This window comes from Scyliorhinus torazame, chromosome 22, assembly GCF_047496885.1.
Source record: "Scyliorhinus torazame isolate Kashiwa2021f chromosome 22, sScyTor2.1, whole genome shotgun sequence".
NCBI classification, from domain to species: domain Eukaryota; kingdom Metazoa; phylum Chordata; class Chondrichthyes; order Carcharhiniformes; family Scyliorhinidae; genus Scyliorhinus; species Scyliorhinus torazame.
In genome coordinates, this window is record NC_092728.1 from 97602208 (window position 1) to 97626410 (window position 24203).

General features: G+C 50.3%; 1 protein-coding gene across 2 annotated transcripts in view; it reads left to right on the forward strand.

The window, feature by feature from the left end:
• ccdc180 (coiled-coil domain containing 180) overlaps positions 1-24203 on the forward strand; it is a 216211-nt gene that overhangs the window by 34930 nt on the left and 157078 nt on the right. For both annotated transcript variants that reach the window (XM_072488692.1, XM_072488691.1), the window contains exons 7-9: positions 14340-14450; positions 16884-16979; positions 22231-22394. In XM_072488692.1, coding sequence (XP_072344793.1) covers positions 14340-14450; positions 16884-16979; positions 22231-22394 — 371 coding nt within the window. The remainder of the gene's footprint in view (positions 1-14339; positions 14451-16883; positions 16980-22230; positions 22395-24203) is intronic.

The following is a 24203-nucleotide window of genomic DNA, read 5'->3' on the forward strand; positions in this document are numbered from 1 at the left end:
GTCAAAAGCTCACAACCAGTGCTGCAAACCTGGCTGACTCCATTGCAGAGATAGGCATGTTCTACTCCTCCAGTATTTTCATGGAGTTGGGCCAGGTTTTTAGAGTCGTGCTTCACGACCCTTCAGGGGCGTTGTGAGTCGGGTCTACATGAGGGGACCTTTTAAAAGGTGCTACCGAAGGAGCCTTGGTGAGTTGCTGCTGTGCATCTTGTAGGATGATACACACTGCTACCACTGTGTCAGTGGGTGGAGGGAGTGAATGTTGAAGGTGGTGGAAAGGGTTCCAAAAAAGCGGGCCCCATTGTCCTGAATGGTGTTGAGCTTCTTGAGTGTTGTTGGAGCCCCACTCATCCCCGGCATGTAGGGTGTATTCCATGACATTTCTGACTTGTGCCTTGCGGACGTGGATAGGCTTTAGGCATAAGCAGGTGAGTAACTCTCTGCAGAATCCCCAGCCACTGCCCTGCCCCTGTAGCCACAGTATTAATATGGTTGATCCAGTTCAGTTTCTGGTCAATGGCAATACACAGATAATGGGGGATTCAGCGATGGTAATGCCATTGAAAGATTAAAATCCCCCATGATTATCGCTGTACCTGGTATATTTTAAATAATGACTTATCTAAAATATATATATTACTCTTGAATCCACCAGGATGATAAACTGACCAATAGTCTTCTTGTTGAAAGATGAACTATTTAATGAGTAATAAAATAATAAACTGTGAGTTCTTTTACTCAATACTAAACAAACAATAAAGAATTAAAGTACAATACAGATAACTATATAACTATACACTATTATAACAAACTAGTTCTAACTTCTCTCACTCTAGCTATTCTATGTCTTGCTTGTTCACTGTTCTTAAATCACATCATCATGTCATCTGACTTAGAAAAGGCGGGAAACCAGTTCTTATAGTATCTGACTGTGAGCCATCTAATGTTGAAATGACTGTACTACATTTACATACATTGATCATGTATATTGATATCTGAGTATCACTGCAGTATCTTTCTAACAAGCTCCATTATCTCTTCTTTTATACTTTATCCTACCTTATGGTTACTGTTTGGGGACCTGTACACCGTGTCAATGGCAGAATTTTGCAGCCTCTCTCACCGGTGGGATTTTCCAGTTTCACCGAAACCATTGGACCTCCAAAGAGCTTGCTGCTTTTTCTGACCCCACCCAGATAGGACATAAAATTCCGCCCAATGTCTTATTACTGCATTGTTAAAGTCCAATGATAATCACATTGGTTTTTTTTTTAAGATATATTTTATTCAAGATTTTTTGGCCAAACATAACAGTACATAGTGTTTCCTTTATACATCAATAAAACAATATAAATAACAATGGCCAGTTTTAAACAAATAAATAAATAATATTTGAACAAAATCAAAAACAAAACTAAATGGCAACTGCCTTGTCCACGATAAATACTCTCCAAAAATACAATCCAACAATCCAATATACAATTACATATACTAAATACCTATGCATATACAATAACATCCCTGAGAGTCCTTCTGATTCCTCTCCCCCCCCCCCCCCCCCCCCCCGGGTTGCTGCTGCTGTCTTCTTCTTTTCCATTCCCTCTATCTTTCTGTGAGGTATTCGACGAACGGTTGCCACCGCCTGGTGAACCCTTGAGCCGACCCCCTTAGAACGAACTTAATCCGCTCCAACTTTATAAACCCTGCCATGTCATTTATCCAGGTCTCCACACCCGGGGGCTTGGCTTCCTTCCACATTAACAATATCCTGCGCCGGGCTACTAGGGACGCAAAGGCCAAAACATCAGCCTCTTTCGCCTCCTGCACTCCCGGCTCTTCTGCAACCCCAAATATAGCCAGCCCCCAGTTTGGTTCGACCTGGACCCCCACCATCTTCGAAAGCACCTTTGCCACCCCCACCCAAAACCCCTGTAGTGCCGGGCATGACCAGAACATGTGGGTATGATTCGCTGGGCTTCTCGAGCATCTCGCACACCTATCCTCTACTCCAAAAAATTTACTGAGCCGTGCTCCAGTCATATGCGCCCTGTGTAACACCTTAAATTGTATCAGGCTTAGCCTGGCACACGAGGACGATGAGTTTACCCTACTTAGGGCATCAGCCCACAGCCCCTCCTCAATCTCCTCCCCCAGCTCTTCTTCCCATTTCCCTTTCAGCTCATCTACCATGATCTCCCCCTCGTCCCTCATTTCCCTATATATGTCTGACACCTTACCGTCCCCCACCCATGTCTCTGAGATCACTCTATCCTGCACCTCCTGCATCGGGAGCTGCGGGAATTCCCTCACCTGTTGCCTCGCAAAAGCCCTCAGTTGCATATACCGAAATGCATTCCCTTGGGGCAACCCATATTTTTCCGTCAGCGCTCCCAGACTCGCAAACGTCCCATCTACGAACAGATCTCTCAATTGTGTTACCCCTACTCTTTGCCATGCTCCAAATCCCCCATCTATTCTCCCCGGAACAAACCTATGGTTATTTCTTATCGGGGACCGCACCAAGGCTCCCGTCTTTCCCCTATGCCGTCTCCACTGCCCCCAAATTTTCAGTGTAGCCACCACCACCGGGCTTGTGGTGTATTTCTTCGGTGAGAACGGCAACGGCGCCGTCACCATAGCTGTAGGCTAGTCCCCCTGCAGGACGCCCTCTCCAATCTCTTCCACGCCGCTCCCTCCTCTTCTCCCATCCACTTACACACCATTGAGATATTGGCAGCCCAGTAGTACTCACTTAGGCTCGGTAGTGCCAGCCCCCCACTATCCCTACTACGCTGCAAAAATCCCCATCTCACTCTCGGGGTCTTCCCAGCCCACACAAAACTCATAATACTCTTCTCAATTCTTTTAAAATAAGCCTTCGTGACCACCACTGGGAGGCACTGAAACACAAAAAGGAATCTCGGGAGGACCACCATTTTAACCGCCTGCACCCTCCCTGCCAGTGACAGGGACACCATGTCCCATCTCTTAAAGTCCTCCTCCATCTGCTCCACCAACCGCGTTAAATTTAGCCTATGCAATGTACCCCAATTCTTGGCTATCTGGATCCCCAAGTACCGAAAGTCCCTTGTTACCTTCCTCAACGGTAAGTCCTCTATTTCTCTGCTCTGCTCCCCTGGATGCACCACAAACAACTCACTTTTCCCCATGTTCAATTTATACCCTGAAAAAACTCCAAACTCCCCAAGTATCCGCATTATCTCTGGCATCCCCTCCGCCGGGTCCGCCACATATAACAACAAATCGTCCGTATACCGGTGTTCTTCTCCTCCCCTGAGTACTCCCCTCCACTTCCTGGAACCCCTCAATGCTATTGCCAGGGGCTCAATCGCCAGTGCGAACAATAACGGGGACAGAGGACATCCCTGCCTCGTCCCTCTATGGAGCCGAAAATAGTCAGACCCCCGTCCATTCGTGACTACGCTCGCCATCGGGGCCCTATACAGCAGCTGTACCCATCTAATATACCCATCTCCAAAGCCGAAACTCCTCAGCACCTCCCACAAATAATCCCACTCCACTCTATCAAATGCTTTCTCGGCATCCATCGCCACCACTATCTCCGCTTCCCCCTCTGGTGGGGGCATCATCATTACCCCTAGCAGCCTCCGTATATTCGTATTCAGCTGTCTCCCCTTCACAAACCCAGTTTGGTCCTCATGGACCACCCCCGGGACACAATCCTCTATCCTCATTGCCATTACTTTGGCCAGAATCTTAGCGTCCACGTTCAGGAGGGAAATAGGCCTATAGGACCCGCATTGCAGCGGGTCTTTTTCCTTCTTTCGGAGGAGCAATATCGTTGCCTCTGACATAGTCGGGGGCAGCTGCCCCCTTTCCCTCGCCTCATTAAAGGTTCTCATCAGTAGCGGGGCCAGCAAGTCCACATATTTCCTGTAAAATTCAACTGGGAATCCGTCTGGTCCCGGGGCCTTCCCCGCCTGCATGCTCCTAATTCCTTTCACTACTTCCTCCGTTTCAATCTGTGCTCCCAGTCCCACCCTCTCCTGCTCCTCCACCTTAGGAAATTCCAGCTGGTCCAGAAAACACATCATTCTCTCCTTCCCATCCGGGGGCTGATCTTCATATAATCTTTCATAGAATGCCTTGAACACTCCATTCACTCTCTCCGCTCCTCGCTCCATCTCTCCCTCCTCATCTCTCACTCCCCCTATCTCCCTCGCTGCTCCCCTTTTCCTCAGTTGGTGGGCCAGCAACTTGCTCGCCTTCTCCCCATATTCGTACTGTACACCCTGTGCCTTCCTCCACTGTGCCTCTGCATTACCCGTAGTCAGCAAATCAAATTCTACATGTAGCCTTTGCCTTTCCCTGTATAGTCCCTCCTCCGGTGCCTCCGCATATTGCCTGTCCACCCTCAGACGTTCTTTCAGCAACCGCTCCCGTTCCCTACCCTCCTGCTTTCCTTTATGTGCCCTGATTGATATCAGCTCCCCTCTAACCACTGCCTTCAGCGCCTCCCAGACCACTCCCATCTGGACCTCCCCATTATCATTGAGTTCCAAGTACCTTTCAATACACCCCCTCACCCTTAAGCACACCCCCTTGTCCGCCAATAGTCCCATGTTCATTCTCCAGGGTGGACGCTGTTCTTTTTCCTCCCCTATCTCCAAGTCCACCCAATGTGGAACGTGATCCGAAATAGCTATAGCCGTATACTCCGTCCCCGTCACCTTCGGGATCAGCGCCCTTCCCAAAACAAAAAAGTCTATCCGTGAATAAACTTTGTGGACATAGGAGAAAAACGAAAACTCCTTACTCCTAGATCTACTAAATCTCCAGGGGTCTACTCCTCCCATCTGCTCCATAAAGTCCTTAAGCACCCTAGCTGCAGCCGGCCTCCTTCCGGTCCTGGACCTCGATCTGTCCAGCCCTGGTTCCAGCACCGTGTTAAAATCTCCACCCATTACCAGCTTCCCCGCCTCTAGGTCCGGGATACGTCCTAGCATGCGCCTCATAAAGTTGGCATCATCCCAGTTCGGGGCATATACGTTCACTAAGACCACCGCCTCCCCCTGTAATTTGCCACTCACCATCACGTATCTGCCCCCACTATCCGCCACTATGGTCTTTGCCTCAAACATTACCCGCTTCCCCACTAGTATAGCCACCCCCCTGTTTTTCGCATCTAGCCCCGAATGAAACACCTGCCCCGCCCATCCTTTGCGTAGTCTGACCTGGTCTATCAGTTTCAAATGCGTCTCCTGTAGCATAACCACATCAGCCTTAAGTTTCTTTAAAGTGTGCGAGTACCCGTGCCCTCTTTATCGGCCCGTTCAGCCCTCTCACATTCCACGTGATCAGCCAGGTTGGGGGGCTCTTTACCCCCCCCCCCCTTGTCGACTAGCCATCCCCTTTTTTTAACCAGCTCCTCACCCGGTTCCCACGTAGCTGTCCCCCCCCCAGGTGGCGCCCCCCCCGCCCCGCCCACCCCACCCCATTCCAGCTCCCCCTTCTCCCCAGCAGCAGCAACCCAGTTAACCCCCCCCCACCCCCACCCCCCCCGCTAGATCCCCCACTAGCGTAATTGCACCCCCATGTTGCTCCCAGAAGTCAGCAAACTCTGGCCGACCTCGGCTTCCCCCGTGACCTCGGCTCGCACTGTGCGACGCCCCCTCCTTCCTGCTTCCCTGTTCCCGCCATAATTATCATAGCGCTTCCCTTTTGGCCCCGCCCCCAATGGCCGACGCCCCCAGCTCCTCCACCTCCCTCCCTCCCTCCCCCACAACAAGGGGAAGAGAGAAAAGTTACCGGGTCGCAGGATTAACAACTTAAAAATCATCTCTCCTCTCCCCCCTTTTTCCCCCCTCTTCGCCCCCCATATTCGCCCCACCACTTTGTCTCAAACGTTCTTTTTTTATATAACCCACTTATTCCAATTTCTCTTCGACAATAAATGTCCATGCCTCATCCGCCGTTTCAAAGTAGTGGTGCTTCCCTTGATGTGTGACCCACAGTCTTGCCGGCTGCAGCATTCCAAATTTGACCTTCCTTTTATGAAGCACCGCCTTGGCCCGATTAAAGCTCGCCCTCCTTCTCGCCACCTCCGCACTCCAATCCTGATATACGCGGATCACCGCGTTCTCCCACCTACTGCTCCGAGTTTTCTTTGCCCATCTGAGGACCATCTCTCTGTCCTTATATCGGAGAAATCTCACCACTATGGCTCGGGGAATTTCTCCAGCCCTCGGTCTTCGCGCCATAACTCGATAGGCTCCCTCCACCTCCAACGGACCCGTCGGGGCCTCCGATCCCATTAACGAGTGCAGCATCGTGCTCACATATGCCCCGACGTCTGCCCCCTCTGCACCCTCGGGAAGACCAAGAATCCTTAAATTCTTCCTCCTCGCATTATTCTCCAGCACCTCCAGCCTTTCCACACACCTTTTATGGTGTGCCTCGTGCATCTCCGTCTTCACCACCAGGTCTTAGCTGGTCATCGCCGCACCCGGAAGCCCGATAATCACATTGTTAAATGTCAATTACATTAAAACGTTTTAATGGCAATTGCATTTGTTACGGTACCCGGACCAGAACTAAATTAATATTAGGAAACCGGACAAAACCCCAACAATTTTGGACTTCCGGGTGCGGCGATGACCAGCTAAGCCGCACGTTTCGGCAGCTCCCGGTGGAACGGACTTTTGGGCTCTTAATAAGAGCCCCAACGGCAATTTTAACGGCTAAAAGCACTGTGCGGTAAACCAGAAGGGAATCCCCCCTGGATACGGATGGAAAAAGGAGAGGAAAGTGGCCGGATTGCGGTGGATCCTTTAGAGCAGCGGCAAGGAAGGCAAGCAAAAACCAAGATGGCGTCGGAAGGTGGCAATTTAATATGGGGCCCTGAACAACACGAGTTTTTGAAACGCTGCATGGAAGAGCTTAAAAAGGAGATGAAGAAGGAGCTGTTGGCCCCGATATTACAGGCGATCGAAGGGCTAAAGGATGAGCAAATGACCCAGGAGCGGGAGCTTCGGGTCGTGAAGGCAAATGCTGCCGAGAACGAGGACGATATACAGGGCCTGGTGGTGAAGACGGAAATGCACGAGGCACACCGTAAACGATGTGTGGAAAGATTGGAGGTGCTGGAGAATAACGCGAGGAGGAATAATTAAAGGATTCTTGGTCTTCCTGAAGGAGCAGAAGGAGCAGACGTCGGGGCATATGTGAGCACGATGCTGCACTCGTTAATGGGAGCGGAGGCCCCGGCGGGTCCGCTGGAGGTGGAGGGAGCATACCGAGTGATGGCGCGAGGACCGAGAGCAGGAGAAATTCCTAGAGCCATAGTGGTGAGATTTCTCCGTTTTAAGGACAAAGAGATGGTCCTTAGATGGGCAAAGAAAACTCGGAGCAGTAGGTGGGAGAACGCGGTGATCCGCGTATATCAAGACTGGAGTGCGGAGGTGGCGAGAAGGAGGGCGAGCTTTAATCGGGCCAAGGCGGTGCTTCACAAAAAGAAGATAAAATTTGGAATGCTGCAACCGGCAAGACTGTGGGTCACATATCAAGGGAGGCACCACTACTTTGAGACGGCGGATGAGGCGTGGACTTTTATTGTGGAAGAAAAACTGGAATAAGCGGGTTACTAAAAAAGAACGTTTGAAACAAAGTGGTGGGGCGAGTATGGGGGGCGAAGAGGGGGAAAAAGGGGGGGAAAGATGACTTTTATGTTATTAATCCTGCGATGCGGTAACTTTTCTCTCTTCCACAGGTGGTTTTGGAGGGAGGAAGGGAGGTGGAGGAGATGGGGCGTTGGCCATGGGGGGCGGGGCCAAAAGGGAAGCGCGGGCTTTGCTCCCGCGCTATGATAATCATGGCGGGAATAGGGAAGCAGGAAGGAGGGGGCGTCGCACGGTACGAGCCGAGGTCACGGGGGGAAGCCGAGGTCGGCCAGAGTTTGCTGACTTCTGGGAGCAACATGGGGGGTGTAACTACGCTAGTGGGGGATCTAGCGGGGGGAGTTACTGGGTTGCTGCTGCTGGGGAGAGGGGGGAGCCGGAATGGGGTGGAGTGGGCGGGGGGGGGCGCCGCCTGGGGGGGACACAGCTGCGTGGGAACCGGGGGAGGAGCTGGAAAAAGGGGATGGCTAATCGACAAGGGGGGGTGGTAAAAAGCCCCCCAACCCGGTTGATCACGTGGAATGTGAGAGGGCTGAACAGGCCGATAAAGAGGGCACGAGTACTCGCACACCTTAAGAAACTTAAGGCAGACGTGGTTATGTTACAAGAGACGCACTTGAAACTTATAGACCAGGTTAGACTACGCAAAGGATGGGTGGGGCAGGTGTTTCATTCAGGGCTAGATGCGAAAAACAGGGGGGTGGCTATACTAGTGGGGAAGCGGGTTATGTTTGAGGCAAAGACCATAGTGGCGGATAGCGGGGGCAGATACGTGATGGTGAGTGGCAAATTACAGGGGGAGGCGGTGGTTTGGTAAACGTATATGCCCCGAACTGGGATGATGCCAATTTTATGAGGCGCATGCTAGGACGCATCCCAGACCTAGAGGTGGGAAAGTTGGTAATGGGGGGAGATTTTAATACGGTGCTGGAGCCAGGGCTGGACAGGTCGAGATCCAGGACTGGAAGGAGGCCGGCTGCAGCCAAGGTGCTTAAAGATTTTATGGAGCAGATGGGAGGAGTAGACCCGTGGAGATTTAGCAGACCTAGGAGTAAGGAGTTTTCGTTTTTCTCCTATGTCCACAAAGTTTATTCGCGAATAGACTTTTTTGTTTTGGGAAGGGCGTTGATCCCGAAGGTGAGGGGGACGGAGTATACGGCTATAGCCATTTCGGATCACGCTCCACATTGGGTGGACTTGGAGATAGGGGAGGAAACAGAAGGGCGTCCACCCTGGAGAATGGACATGGGACTAATGGCAGATGAAGGGGTGTGTCTAAGGGTGAGGGGGTGCATTGAAAAATACTTGGAACTCAATGATAACGGGGAGGTCCAGGTGGGAGTGGTCTGGGAGGCGCTGAAGGCAGTGGTTAGAGGGGAGCTGATATCAATAAGGGTACATAAAGGAAAGCAGGAGAGTAGGGAACGGGAGCGGTTGCTGCAAGAACTTCTGAGGGTGGACAGGCAATATGCGGAGGCACCGGAGGAGGGACTGTACAGGGAAAGGCAAAGGCTACACGTAGAATTTGACTTGCTGACAACGGGTACTGCAGAGGCACAGTGGAGGAAGGCACAGGGTGTACAGTATGAGTATGGGGAGAAGGCGAGCAGGTTGCTGGCCCATCAATTGAGGAAAAGGGGAGCAGCGAGGGAAATAGGGGTGTGAGGGATGAGGAAGGAGAGATAGAGCGGGGAGCGGAGAGAGTGAATGGAGTGTTCAAGGCATTCTATAAAAGATTGTACGAAGCTCGGCCCCCGGATGTGAAGGAGAGAATGATGTGCTTCCTGGACCGGCTGGAATTTCCTAAGGTGGAGGAGCAGGAGAGGGTGGGACTGGGAGCATAGATCGAGATAGAGGAAGTAGTGAAAGGAATTAGGAGTATGCAGGCGGGGAAGGCACCGGGACCGGATGGATTTCCAGTCGAATTTTATAGGAAATATGTGGACTTGCTGGCCCCGCTACTGATGAGAACCTTTAATGAGGCGAGGGAAAGGGGGCAGCTGCCCCCGACTATGTCGGAGGCAACGATATCGCTTCTCCTAAAGAAGGAAAAAGACCCGCTGCAATGCGGGTCCTATAGACCTATCTCCCTCCTAAATGTAGACGCTAAGATTCTGGCCAAGGTAATGGCAATGAGGATAGAGGATTGTGTCCCGGGGGTAGTCCATGAGGACCAAACTGGGTTTGTGAAGGGGAGACAGCTGAATACGAATATACGGAGGCTGCTAGGGGTAATGATGATGCCCCCACCAGAGGGGGAAGCAGAGATAGTGGTGGTGATGGATGCCGAGAAAGCATTTGATAGAGTGGAGTGGGATTATTTGTGGGAGGTGTTGAGGAGATTTGGCTTTGGAGATGAGTATATTAGATGGGTACAGCTGCTGTATAGGGCCCCGATGGCGAGCGTGGTCACGAATGGACGGGGGTCTGCGTATTTTCGGCTCCATAGAGTGACGAGGCAGGGATGTCCTCTGTCCCCGTTACTGTTTGCACTGGCGATTGAGCCCCTGGCAATAGCATTGAGGGGTTCCAGGAAGTGGAGGGGAGTACTCAGGGGAGGAGAGGAACACCGGGTATCTCTTTACGCGGACGATTTATTGGTGTATGTGGCGGACCCGGTGGAGGGGATGCCAGAGATAATGCGGATACTTGGGGAGTTTGGAGAATTTTCAGGATATAAGCTGAACATGGGGAAAAGTGAGCTGTTTGTGGTGCATCCAGGGGAGCAGAGCAGAGAAATGGAGGACTTACCGCTGAGGAAGGTAACAAGGGACTTTCGTTACTTGGGGATCCAGATAGCCAAGAATTGGGGTACATTGCATAGGTTAAACTTAACGCGGTTGGTGGAACAGGTGGAGGAGGACTTCAAGAGATGGGACATGGTATCCCTGTCACTGGCAGGGAGGGTACAAGCGGTTAAAATGGTGGTCCTCCCGAGATTCCTCTTTGTGTTTCAGTGCCTCCCGGTGGTGATCACGAAGGCTTTTTTCAAAAGGATTGAGAAGAGTATCATGAGTTTTGTGTGGGCTGGGAAGTCCCCGAGAGTGAGGAAGGGATTTTTGCAGCGTAGTAGGGATAGGGGGGGGCTGGCGCTGCCGGGCCTGAGTGAGTACTACTGGGCCGCCAACATCTCAATGGTATGTAAGTGGATGGGAGAAGAGGAGGGAGCGGCGTGGAAGAGATTGGAGAAGGCGTCCTGTAGGGGGACTTGCCTACAAGCCATGGTGACGGCGCCGTTGCCGTTCTCACCGAAGAAATACACCACAAGCCCGGTGGTGGTGGCTACTCTGAAAATTTGGGGGCAATGGAGACGGCATAGGGGAAAGACGGGAGCCTCGGTGTGGTCCCCGATATGAAATAATCATAGGTTTGCTCCGGGGAGAATGGATGGGGGATTTGGAACATGGCAAAGAGCAGGAGTAACACAATTGAGAGATCTGTTTGTAGATGGGACGTTTGCAAGTCTGGGAGCGCTGACCGAAAAATATGGGTTGCCCCAAGGGAATGCATTCCGGTATATGCAACTGAGGGCTTTTGCGAGGCAACAGGTGAGGGAATTCCCGCAGCTCCCGACGCAGGAGGTGCAGGACAGAGTGATCTCAAAGACATGGGTGGGGGACGGTAAGGTATCAGACATATATAGGGAAATGAGGGACGAGGGGGAGATTATGGTAGATGAGCTGAAAGGGAAATGGGAAGAAGAGCTGGGGGAGGAGATTGAGGAGGGGCTTTGGGCTGATGCCCTAAGTAGGGTAAACTCATCGTCCTCATGTGCCAGGCTAAGCCTGATACAATTTAAGGTGTTATACAGGGCGCATATGACTGGAGCACGGCTCAGTAAATTTTTTGGAGTAGAGGATAGGTGTGCGAGATGCTCGAGAAGCCCAGCGAATCACACCCACATGTTCCGGTCATGTCCGGCACTACAGGGGTTTTGGGTGGGGGTGACAAAGGTGCTTTCGAAGGTGGTGGGGGTCCAGGTCGAACCAAGTTGGGGGTTGGCTATATTCGCGGTTGCAGAAGAGCCGGGAGTGCAGGAGGCGAGAGAGGCTGATGTTTTGGCCTTTGCGTCCCTAGTAGCCCGGCGCAGGATACTGTTGATGTGGAAGGAAGCCAAGCCCCCGGGTGTGGAGACCTGGATAAATGACATGGCAGGGTTTATAAAGCTGGAACGGATTAAGTTCGTCCTAAGGGGATCGGCTCAAGGGTTCACCAGGCGGTGGCAACCGTTCGTCGAATACCTCACAGAAAGATAGAGGGAATGGAAAAGAAGAAGACAGCAGCAGCAGCCCGGGGGGTGGGGGGGGGGGGGGGGGGTGGGGGCAGGGGGGGGGGGAAACCAGAGGGATTCTCAGGGATGTTAATATATAAGTATAATATGTATAGGTTGTTGTTATAGTTAATTGTATATTGGACTGTTAAAACATATTTTTGGAGAATATTTATCTGGGACAAGGCAGTTGCCATTTAGTTTTGTTTTTCTTTTTGTTTATATATTATTTATTTATTGTTTATAAAACTGGCCATTGTTATTTATATTGTGATATTACTGTGTAAAGGATACACAATGTACTGTGATGGTTGGCCAAAAATTTTCAATAAAATATTTTAAAAAAATAAAAAAACCCCAACAATTTTTCAATTTGTAAACTGTGAGGAAAGGATACTTTGCTCCAGGAGTGATTGCACTGACAAATAGGGATCTTCCATATTAAAATAAACTTTATTATTAACACTGAATTAGCCCCATTTACAGCCAAGGAAATAATGGTTTTTCAATTAACAGTTAAACAGTTCCTACAAAAAAATAAAGAAATGTCTTTGAGCTTACTTCCCATCTACGTCCAAACATTCAATGAAGCAAAATCCACACACAGTTCAAATGCCACTTATTAATTCAGTTAACACTCAGTGGCTTACAGATTTATGCACATCCTCCTTGGGAGAGAAGCTTTTAAAAGTCAGTCTGACGAACACACCTTCTTTCCTCAAAGACCAGAGCAGAACTGGAAGTAAAAACAGCAGGCACAGGAGAAAACATACCCAGCCCCTCCTATGAGTGACATCACAGCCTGCCTGGCTGTCAACACCCTTAGCAGATATAATGGGTGGGATTCTCCGGTATCCGACGCCAAAATCGCGTTCGGCGATCAGCAGGAGAATCGACGTCGGCACCGAAATCATGGGTGGCGCCTCTTTTGCGATGCTCCGCTTCCTCCAAAACAGCATCCCTGTGGCCCTCCCCCCAATGCTCCACCCCCGATGGGATGAGTACCCAATGGCATCAGTCGCGTGTGGTACTTTTGTTTAGGAACTCGGCGTAGCGGCTGCGGACTAAGTCCGGCACCGCCACAGTCGGGGGGTGGGGGAGCCGATCTGCGGGCAGGGCTGGCTTTGGGGCACTGGTGGGGGTTGGTCGGGGTGTAGCGAGCCTGGCCTAAGGGGGTCACTATTTGGCCGGCCGGGTCCGTGCGCGGCCGGCGCCATGTTGCCATTAAAAATGCCGTCTGGAGGCCCTGAAACGATCCCCGACCTCCCCTCAGCCCGAACGCACTATGGGAGAGTACCCAGCGCCCCCCCCCCAAAAAGAAATAAACTACACCGGACAACCCTGGCCCAATCTGTGTGTATAAAATGCCAGCTTGGCAGTGCTAACCTGGCAGTGCCTATGCTAGCTGACAGTGCCACTGGGGCAATTTGGCAGTGCCAGGCTGATACCCATGTGGCACTGCCAGAGTGTCCAGCTGGCACCAGCAGTGCCAGGGCAACACCCTGCCCAAAGGGCATGCAGCTGGGGGCCTCCGATCCTCTGGGAGACCCCACGAGTGCTGTTCCATCTGGTCTCCATTTGTGTGTACCAGTGCTGAACGGCGCTCGCCTGAGGTCTCTGAGGCGAAGAGGATAGACACCAAAGCCTCAGGTACCTCGGCAATCTGCATATTAAAGTGACGCTAGCTATCTTGCTCTAATATGCAGATTTGCCAAAAAAGTGATCCCGCCCACAATTTACATCGCAACCCCTGAAATGAAAGGTTGGCACTGCTAAGGTACCAGATTGGCGGTCCCAGGGGATACTTCCCTGGCACTGCTCCACCCTGCCCCAACCATCCAGGGGCTCCAATGGTCCCTGAGGCCCCGGCATGGACATCACTTCAGGTTTCTATTTTTTAGACCAGTACTAATTTGCGCCAGCGTTAGACCTGGCTGGTGCGGCCAATGACTACCAGGAGTCGGGTTACTGCGGCCTCAACCTGGCTGTGCATGTTTAAATGCGCCTAAGGCTCATTGAAATATGCTTATCTGGATCACGCTCACTGAGGGCCTGATCCAGATTGCTATAGGTTGGGTGCATTGAATGCGGCTCGGCATCCGACATGAAACCGGTTTTTGGCCTCTTCCACGATGCACTTGGACTAACGGAATCGGCGCCAAGTGCAAGGTGGTGGAAAATCGCTTGTTTCTTTCAGTTGCCAACCAATCAGCACTTCTCATGAAGTATAAATTGTTGTTCCCTTTAAATTTGGTATTGTCCTGATGAGTGCAAGATGAAAAGCTTCGACGGCAATACTGTTTTCCAATGACCTGCACTTTCTTTGTGTTGTTTCTTCTCCGTGACTCTCTTAATATCAGATTTTTTTAAAAATCCAACATAATTCTTTAAAGCTTTACTTCCGTTTTTAGAAGCTGCAGAAATTATGGAAAGCTATTGTGAAACAGTCGCTGCATAGAAGGAACTGGATCAAGGAACTCAATTCAACTTACGAGGAATATGAAAAAGAAAGAGTGAAGCGGGTAAATAGTTTTTAGAGTCAGAATTCCGTTTTCTGCGTGCTCCATATTTTGCCCGCTCCTGTGCAAAGCTCCTCACCTTTTGAGTTTCATGTAGTTTGAGCTTTGGGGCCATCTACAAATCCCTCTGCCAATCATTGTATGAAATCCATGGGTTTTCAAGCAGCAATCCCAGGCAATCAGGCAAAGTGATCCCGGATGCTGAGTGACATGACTGTTTATCACTCAGATTTTTCATTTTCTGTCATTTTTGACTTATTACCATGTTAGTTACAGTAACAAAAATTATTCCCTGCAAGGATGCGACTGTTCCCTTTTGGGAGCTGACAGAATAGTTTGATACCATCTTGCGGGAAATCTGAAATAGAAACAGAAAACTCTAGAAATACTCAGTAGGTCAGGCAGAGTGTCTGATGAGAGAAACAGAGTTCTTGGCCTGAATCTTATGGAGGAGACAGAGCGTCTCAGCTACCGGCTGAAGAGCTGGCGGGAGCCCTACATTGCCTCTTTCCGGAGAGGTCCATCAAATCATACACCACTCAGATGCCTGACAGATCAGAGATGGGCCTTTCCCCGGGGGTCAAGGACCTCCAGGGCAGAAGTCCAATCCACTCGCTGAAAGCTGCTAGCCAATCAGAGGCCAATCAGAGCTCATAGAATAATAGAATTTACAGTGCAGAAGGAGGCCATTCGGCCCATCAAGTCTGCGCAGGCCCTTGGAAAGAGCACCCCCACTTAAGCCCATGCCTCCACCGTATCCCCGTAACCCAGTAACCCCACCTAACCTTTTTGTGACACGAAGGACAATTTATCATGGCCAATCCACCTAACCTGCACATCTTTGGACTGTGGGAGGAAACCGGAGCACCCGGAGGAAACCCACGCAGACATGGGGAGAACATGCACACTCCGCACAGACAGTGACCCAAGCCGGGAATCGAAGCTGGGACCCTGGAGCTGTGAAGCAACCGTGCTATCCACTGTGCTACCGTGCTGCCTCTATTGAGCAGCAGCCACCAGGGAGGTGCTGGTTGCAGCTGGTATGATACCCACCTGAGGCGTAGGACTGTTACTGAATACAATTGGTGGGGTGGAGATTGTGGGGTGGGGGTTGCAGGGGACAGGAATGGGTAGCCACTTCAGGGGGTGGCTCTCAGCAGACCCCCTTCGATTCTCAGTATTCCTCGATTATGCATTGAACACTGAATGCTTTTGAATGGTGGGATCTCCTTCCTGCAGTCTGATTAAACGGCCCTAACAAATTAAATTCCAGCAAACATTTCACGTTAATGACATTTTCCCTCATTTCATCATGACTGTCGAAGGTTTGTCAGTCTGAAACATTGAGCAGGATTTTCTCTGTACAGATTATAAACCCCGCCGTCAGATTCAATTTGGGTCGAAGCCTGCATTACGTTGGAAACAGTCGGTCATTGTGACTTTCCCCAGGGCAGGCAATTAGTGGCCAGAGGGTAGGTTCGCTGCCCAATTAAGGATGGCAGACACACTTTCAAAGCTAGAGGGCCAGCTGCAGGCCTTCAAGTTTCAGAGGAGCAGTTGGCTGCAATTGAAGGTAAACAAAGGATAGGGTGTCACGGTGGCACAGTGGATAGCACTGCTGTCTCACAGCGTCAGTGACCCAGGTTCGATTCCGACCTCGGATGACTGTCTGTGTGGAGTTTCCACATTCTCCCCGTGTCTGCGTGGGTTTCCTCCAGATGCTCCAGTTTCCTCCCACAGACCAAAGACGTGCAGGTTAGGTAAATGGGTCACGCTAACTTGCCCCTTAGGATGGGGTTGCAGGTTAGGTAAATGGGTCACGCTAAATTGCCCCTGAGGATGGGCTTGCAGGAATAGGGCGGCGGATTGGAACTAGGTAAGGTGATTTTTCGAAGGGTCAGTGCAAACTCGATGGGCTGAATGGCCTCATTCTGCACTGGAGGGGATTCTATGATAGCGTGCTTCAAAATGATGGTGTCCATTGTCCAACTTGCTTTTGCAGCCAGTTCATTACTATATAGGAACACCATGGTGAACCCCACTACATGGCTGTCTGTGATTGATGCAGCACCCAGGCCAGCATGGATGGCCTCTAGACCTGCCAGGCACAGCTGCCCATCCTCCACCCCAATCCAGCCTACCGCCAGGAGGCCACCTCTGGCTGTAAACTGGCTCAATTGCCAATGAAACCTGGGGGCGGACGGGAAAATCCTGTTGATTCTAATTCTGATGATTAGAAGTCTGTTCATATTTAATTCTAGTTTGCTTCCAATGTCAATGTTATGGATCGATATCAATCTGTCTTACCCCCTTCCCGATGTGTCTCTGGGTTCAAATTGGTTAAGGATCAGTAGTCGCTGATTTATGTGTTCTAATTGGCTGAAATGATACACAGAGAATTTCAATAATATCAATGTATGCATATCTCTGATTCAGATTACAGCTGCGTTTAAGGAATGCATGGAGGCTTTAGATAGGATTGCGTTCATTCCGTCAGGTGATATTCATCGATTTATTGATAAAGAAGCCATGGTAAGCATAATAATTCTACCCGTACTGCCCATTTCAGAATGAGTTAAAAAAACTGTGGTTGTGGGGGAGGGTCGGATGGAGTCAGTGAAGGTGACGTAGGAGCGTCGGGCAATGTTTCTTGCAAAACTTTGATATGCGTGGCCAGTTTTGTTCAGTACATTGATTCTCCGGTCGCCGATGCCCCGTTCACAACCAAATCGATGGCGCCGCCGCTTTCGTGATGCTCCACCCCGACCAGCCGAGTTCCTGGTGTCGGTTGCGTGTGGTCTCACCGTCGGCAACTCGGCGTGGCGGCTGCAGACTCAGTCCAGTGCCGCTACAGTCGGGGGAGGGCTGATCCGTGGGCAGGGGGGACATTATTCGGCGGGGTGGGGGGGGGTCCGGGGCTCGCAAGCCGGCCAAATGGGGCCGCTATTTCGCAGGCTGGGTCCGCAAGCGGCTGCTGCAGGCCACCGCCATGCGCATGTGCGGCCACGGACCCGGCAATTCTCCAGCATGCTAGCCCCAGCTCCACGGAGGATCGGTGGCCGTTGTGCACTGAATTTTCGGGCGTAAAACGCCACCATTCCCACGCCGGTGTGAGGACATAGCCTCGCAAGTGGAGAACCCAGCTCATGGTATCTTTTATATTTTTGTTCATATTCCAGCTGCAGTTTAACAGAAATGTTATACACGGAAGATCATGAAGGTGGGGTATGTTTACTGAAAAGCTCACTGGACCTGAAGGAAGCATTCTTGCTCCTCCTGGCCCACAAGCAATGTTGCATTTGCACTCATCAGATGGATCCAGTCTCAAAGTAAGAAAGGGTAGAGTAGATATGGGCGGCATGGTGGCACAGTGGTTAGCACTGTTGCTCACAGTGCCAGGGTCCCAGGTTCGATTCCCGCTTGGATCACTGTCTGTGCGGAGTCTGCATGTTCTTCCCGTGTCTGCTTGGGTTTCCTCCGGGTGCTCCGGTTCCTCACACAAGTCTATAAAGACACGCTTGCCAGGTGAATTGGGCATTCTGAATTCTCCCGCAGTTTCCCGAACAGGCGCCAGAGTGTGGATTTTCACGGTAACTTCATCTCAGTGTTAATGTAAGCCTACTTGTAACAATAATAAAGATTATTTAAAAAAAGATTATTATAAATATATTAAAGCTTCTTGGCTATCTTCACAACGCATGCAATAGACTCAGCCTTCTGCTTTTGGCCACGTTTATATTTTCACATGAATGGACACCTCATGCATAAATGGGACTGAGGGTTTGTCCAGTGTTGACAGCATGAATATTATGAATGATGTGTGCAAGGGCAGCACAGTGGCGCAGTGGTTAGCACTTTTGCCTCATGGCGCCGAGGTCCCAGGTTTGATCCTGGCTCTGGGTCACTGTCCGTGTGGAGTTTTGCACATTCTCCCCGTGATTGCGTGGGTTTTGCCCCCACAACCCAAAGATGTGCAGGGTAGATGGATTAGCCATGCTAAATTGCCCCTTAATTGGAAAAAATTAATTGGGTACTCTAAATTTATTTCAAATAAATTAATGATGTGTGTGTAGGTCACTGTACCTGTTCAGAATGTCACTGAAGTAAAGCGGCGTGGCGTCATGTAAGCTTAATTTTGTACAGATGGTCTCTAACCAAGAACACTACAGCATATAAGGCTCTGAAAAAATGGATAGATGAGTTACTTCATAAGCTCAGCTCCTACCCAGTTGATGTGTTGTGACATGAACAACACCCCTAAATCATCCTTTGGTAGTCGGTATTAGGTATTACGGTACCCAGGTTGATGCTGTAAGACCATTGGTGTGGGAGGTACCTGAGACAGCAATATCATTGGTGAAGCCTGCCTGCTGGTTCCGCCCAGTAAGGCGGAGTATAAGAGCCTGTGTCTCCCTAGAAGCCGCATTCTGTACCTGCGCTGCTGGGGGAACCATCTAGTCCAATAAAGCCTTCAATTGTCTTCCAATCTCGCTTCTGGAGTTATTGATCGAGCATCAATTTATTAGAATGGAGCTCCGAATCAAGCCGGAGTGTCTGCAACCCAACCCCCATGCAGCAAACTCAGCGGCATCCTTCAAACACTGGCTGGCATGCTTCAAAGGGTACCTAAGGACGGCCATGACTGAACCTACGGAGGACCAGAAACTGCAAGTTCTCCACTCGAGGGTGAGCCCAGAGATCTACACCCTGATCGAGGAACTGGACGATTTCGAGGCCGCAATGACCCTGCTGAAAGGACGCTATACTCGCCCAGTAAATCAAGTCTACGCCCGACATCTGCTAGCGACGAGATGACAAATCCCCGGGGAATCGCTGGAGGAATTCTACCGGGTGCTCCTGGTGTTAGGCAGGAACTGTGACTGTCCGCAAGTTTCAGCCAGCGACCACACAGAACTTTTGATCAGGGGCGCATTTGTTGCAGGTATGCTGTCCTCCCAAATCTGCCAGCGGCTGCTAGAAAAAGAGACACTAGGCCTCAAGGAAGCACGGGCCCTTGCTAGCTCCCTGGATGTGGCCTCCCGAAACGCCCGCGCTTACGTACCCAACTGCGCGGCGTCCCCTTTTGGCAACGTGTAACCCCCCCGCGGCCGACTCCGATGCATCCCCCATCCCCCCACAAGCTGGTGCTGCGTGACTACCAGGCAACCCCGGGGGGCCCCGCTGCTATTTTTGCGGGCAAGCCAAGCACCCCCGGCAGCGCTGCCCGGCCCGCTCCTCCATCTGTAAAGGGTGCAGCAAAAAGGGCCATTTTGTGGCGATATGTCAGGCCCGGGCAGTCGCTGCGGTCTCCGGGGGCGAACCGGGACCGCCATCCAAACCCTCTCCACGAGCCGCGTGCAGCCAGCGGGCACCACCATCGTCCTGTTCCAGAGCCACGTGCGGGCCCCGGGCGCCGCCATCCTTTTCCCCAGGGACCACGTGCGATGGATGGGTGCCGCCATCTTGCACCTCCCCAGCCATGTGCGACCAGTGGCCGCCGCCATCTTGGCTGGAGTCTCAGGACCCCGGTTCGGATGACCACACACCGCCCGAGGAAAACCTCCAACTTCTGCCACGACTTGCCTCAGTGACCCTAGATCAGTCTCGGCCCCGAACGCTATCGACCGCGACGATGACCGTGCTCATCAATGGGCACAAAACATCCTGCTTGATTGACTCCGGGAGCACAGAGAGCTTCATACACCCCAACACGGTAAGGCGATGTTCTCTTCCCATCCACCCAGTTAATCAAAAAATCTCCCTGGCCTCCGGGTCTCACTTGGTAGAGATCAAAGGGTTCTGCGTAGCGAACCTCACGGTCTAGGGAAGGGAATTAAAAAATTTCCGCCTCTACGTCCTCCCTCACCTCCGCGCTGCCACGCTCCTAGGGTTAGATTTCCAATGTTACCTTCAGAGTTTAACTTTTAAATTCAGCGGCCCTATAACCCCCCTCACTGTCTGCAGCCTCGCGACCCTCAAGGTCGATCCGCCTTCCCTTTTTGCAGACCTCGCCCCGGATTGCAAACCTGTCGCCGCCAGCAGCAGACGGTACAGTGCCCAGGACTGGACCTTCATTAGGTCAGAAGTCCAGCTGAAGGAAGGTATATACAATGTAACTACATAAGCACTGGCATCGGATGAAGCATACAGGGTGTAGTGTTAATGAAATCAGTCCATAAGAGGGTCATTTAGGAGTCTGGTGACAGTGGGGAAGAAGCTGTTTTTGAGTCTGTTCGTGCGTGTTCTCAGACTTCTGTATCTCCTGCCCGATGGAAGAAGTTGGAAGAGTGAGTAAGCCGGGTGGGAGGGATCTTTGATTATGCTGCCCGCTTTCCCCAGGCAGCGGGAGGCGTAGATGGAGTCAATGGATGGGAGGCAGGTTCGTGTGATGGACTGGGCGGTGTTCACGACTCTCTGAAGTTTCTTGCGGTCCTGGACCGAGCAGTTGCCATACCAGGCTGTGATGCAGCCTGATAGGATGCTTTCTATGGTGCATCTGTAAAAGTTGGTAAGAGTCAATGTGGACATGCTGAATTTCCTTATTTCCTGAGGAAGTATAGGCGCTGTTGCGCTTTCTTGGTGGTAGCGTCGACGTGGGTGGACCAGGACAGATTTTTGGAGATGTGCACTCCTAGGAATTTGAAACTGCTAACCATCTCCACCTCGGCCCCGTTGATGCTGACAGGGGTGTGTACAGTACTTTGCTTCCTGAAGTCAATTACCAGCTCTTTAGTTTTGCTGGCATTGAGGGAGAGATTGTTGTCGCTACACCACTCCACTAGGTTCTCTATCTCCCTCCTGTATTCGGACTCATCATTATTCGAGATCCGGCCCACTATGGTCGTATCGTCAGCAAACTTGTAGATGGAGTTGGAACCAAGTTTTTCCACGCAGTCGTGTGTGTACAGGGAGTAGAGTAGGGGGCTAAGTACGCAGCTTTGCGGGGCGCCGGTGTTGAGGACTATTGTGGAGGAGGTGTTGTTGTTCATTCTTACTGATTGTGGTCTGTTGGTCAGAAAATCGAGGATCCAGTTGCAGAGTGGGGAGCCAAGTCCTAGGTTTTGGAGCTTTGATATGAGCTTGGCTGGGATTATGGTGTTGAAGGCGGGGCTGTAGTCAATAAAGAGGAGTCTAATGTAGGAGTCCTTGTTTTCGAGATGCTCTAGGGATGAATGTAGGGCCAGGGAAATGATGTCTGATGTGGACCGGTTGCAGCGGTATGAGAATTGCAGTGGATCAAGGCATTCTGGGAGTATGGAGGTGAAGCGCTTCATGATCAACCTCTCGAAGCACTTCATTACGACAGACGTCAGTGCCACTGGTCGGTAGTCATTGAGGCACGTTGCCTGGTTCTTCTTTGGTACCGGTATGATGGTGGTCTTCTTGAAGCAGGTGGGGACCTCGGAGTGGAGTAGAGACAGGTTAAAGATGTCCGTGAATACCTCTGAATTGTCTTCCAATCTCGCTTCTGGAGTTATTGATCGAGCATCATTTCCCATTTTGGTGTGTCCATCAGAGTTCAGTAATTGTGGGTGTGCTGTACAGCAGCGCAGTTACAGCGTTCATCCTTCCAGAGTCCGATTCTCTTACAAGAGCACTTTGAACGAAGTACCAGTAGGGTGGAAGTACTTATTGTTAGTGATCACGGCAACAAATTGAGGCAATGAAGTAGGAGTGCAGGCTCAAACTCAGCGAAAATTATGGTTTAAGTGTAATATAAAAAAACATACTTGCGTTAAATAAGCGAAATAACAATCCTTAATTCTGTCCTGGTTTGGCACAGCTGGTGAACCAGGCCTTGCTGGCAAATCAAAGAGCAATGAAAAAACTCACTGTCAATCTGATGGAAGCTGATCTGATGCAAGAGATGTCAGAGCGGCGGAAATATAACACTAACATGCTCGAGTTGAACGCTTCCAAGAAGAATGAAGTTCTTCAGAAATTCAAGTAAGTCTTTGTGCTACCAGACCTACAATTGTAGAAAGAAAGAACTTTTAATGGTCATGTTGAGCAGGTTAATTTGATTTATTTTTTAATATTCATAGGATGTGCACGTCACACTAGGCCAGGCCATTATTTATTGCCCATCCCTAATTGCCCTTGAGAAGATTCTAGAAATAAAAATGGTCACCATCTTTACGAATTTGTTTTTAGTCAGCGCACCTTGGAATTTTGCTGTCACTCATCTCAGGCTACTGAATGCCGTTGTGTGGATTTCCTCGCTCTGTAAGCTTGTTGTGTTGAAATCAAATTAATTTACTTTAACTCATTCTTTCCCAGGACGTCAAATCCAAAAGGCTCTTTACTTCACTCAGTCTTCCCTTGCTCCTGCAGTTTGCAAAATCGAAACACATTTACCACAAAATCTAAATTTGCCCTCATCATTTCTCCCACTGCTTTCAACTTTGGCATGAACTTGGGTCTTGCAGTATGAACTTTAGCCATTTATACGTTCTCCCCGTGTCTGCGTGGGTTACCTCTGGGTGCTCCGCTTTCCTCCCACAAGTCCCGAAAGACATGCTGTCAGGTGAATTGGACAGTCTGAATTCTCCCTCCGTGTACCCGAACAGGCGCCGGAGTGTGGCGACGGGGAGATTTTCACAGTAACACCACTGCAGTGTTAATGTAAGCGTACTTGTGACAATAATGAAGATTATCATTATTATTACCTCTGTATCTCATGAAAAAGTGCAGGAAGCATCTTTGAAATGTGTTGTGGTCTTCATACATCCACAAAAAATTAGCATATGGGTGTACAGAAATCATTGCAGAAGGAGCGGCAGGGTGGTGCAGTGGTTAGCACTGCTGCCTCACGGCGCCAAAGACCCGGGTTCGATCCCGGCCCCGGGTCACTGTGTGGAATTTGTACATTCTCCCCGTGTCTGCGTGGTTCTCACCCCCACAACCCAAAGATGTGCATGATAGGTGGATTGGTCACACTAAATTGCTCCTTCATTGGAAATTTAAAAAAAAAAATGTTTTTTTAAAGTATTGTAGAAAAAATGTTTTGGATCTGTGAGATTTTGACATCAGTTACTGGATTTTCAGAAATGTTAATCACGACTGATCTTAATAAAAAAAACTTGCTGCTGAGGATCAGTTAGGTTATAGAACCAGAGGCATCCACCCCGTCTGCCTCAGCTGCCCTTTCCCTGGACCTTTTTAATTGTTACTATTGCAAATTTCTGAGGTGAGGTTTCAAGGGATTTTAATCCTTTCAGCTGACTGATGGCAGCCCTTTGATTTGCCTCTGTCATGGTGACGCAATAAATCTGAGTGATTCGTCCGCTCATTCTTTCCCCTTTCCTCATCACAGCTTCCCAAATTCCTTCCGGGAATGGTCCCTTTTGGCATTTTAACGAGGAGAGAGAGGCCAAAGAGAACATAGGCCTCTTAGAGACTGAGACTGGGGAAATTATAATGAGGAATTGGGAAATGGCAGACGAGTTAAACAAACACTTCGGTCTTGACGGTGGAAACTTCTAATAACATTCCAAAAATACTAAATAATCAAAGGGCAAAGGGGGGTGGGAAGGTAATAAATACAATAACTGTCACTCGAGAAAAAGTACTGGGGAAACTAATGGGGCTAAAGGTCAGAGGTCTTCTGGATCTAATGGGTTGCATGCTATGAAATTAAAAGGAAGTAGCTGGAGAGGTAGTGGAAAAACTGGTAGTAATCTTCCAAGAATCCTTAAATTGGGAAAAATTCCCAAAGGATTGGAAAACCGCTAATTTAACACCCTTATACAAAAT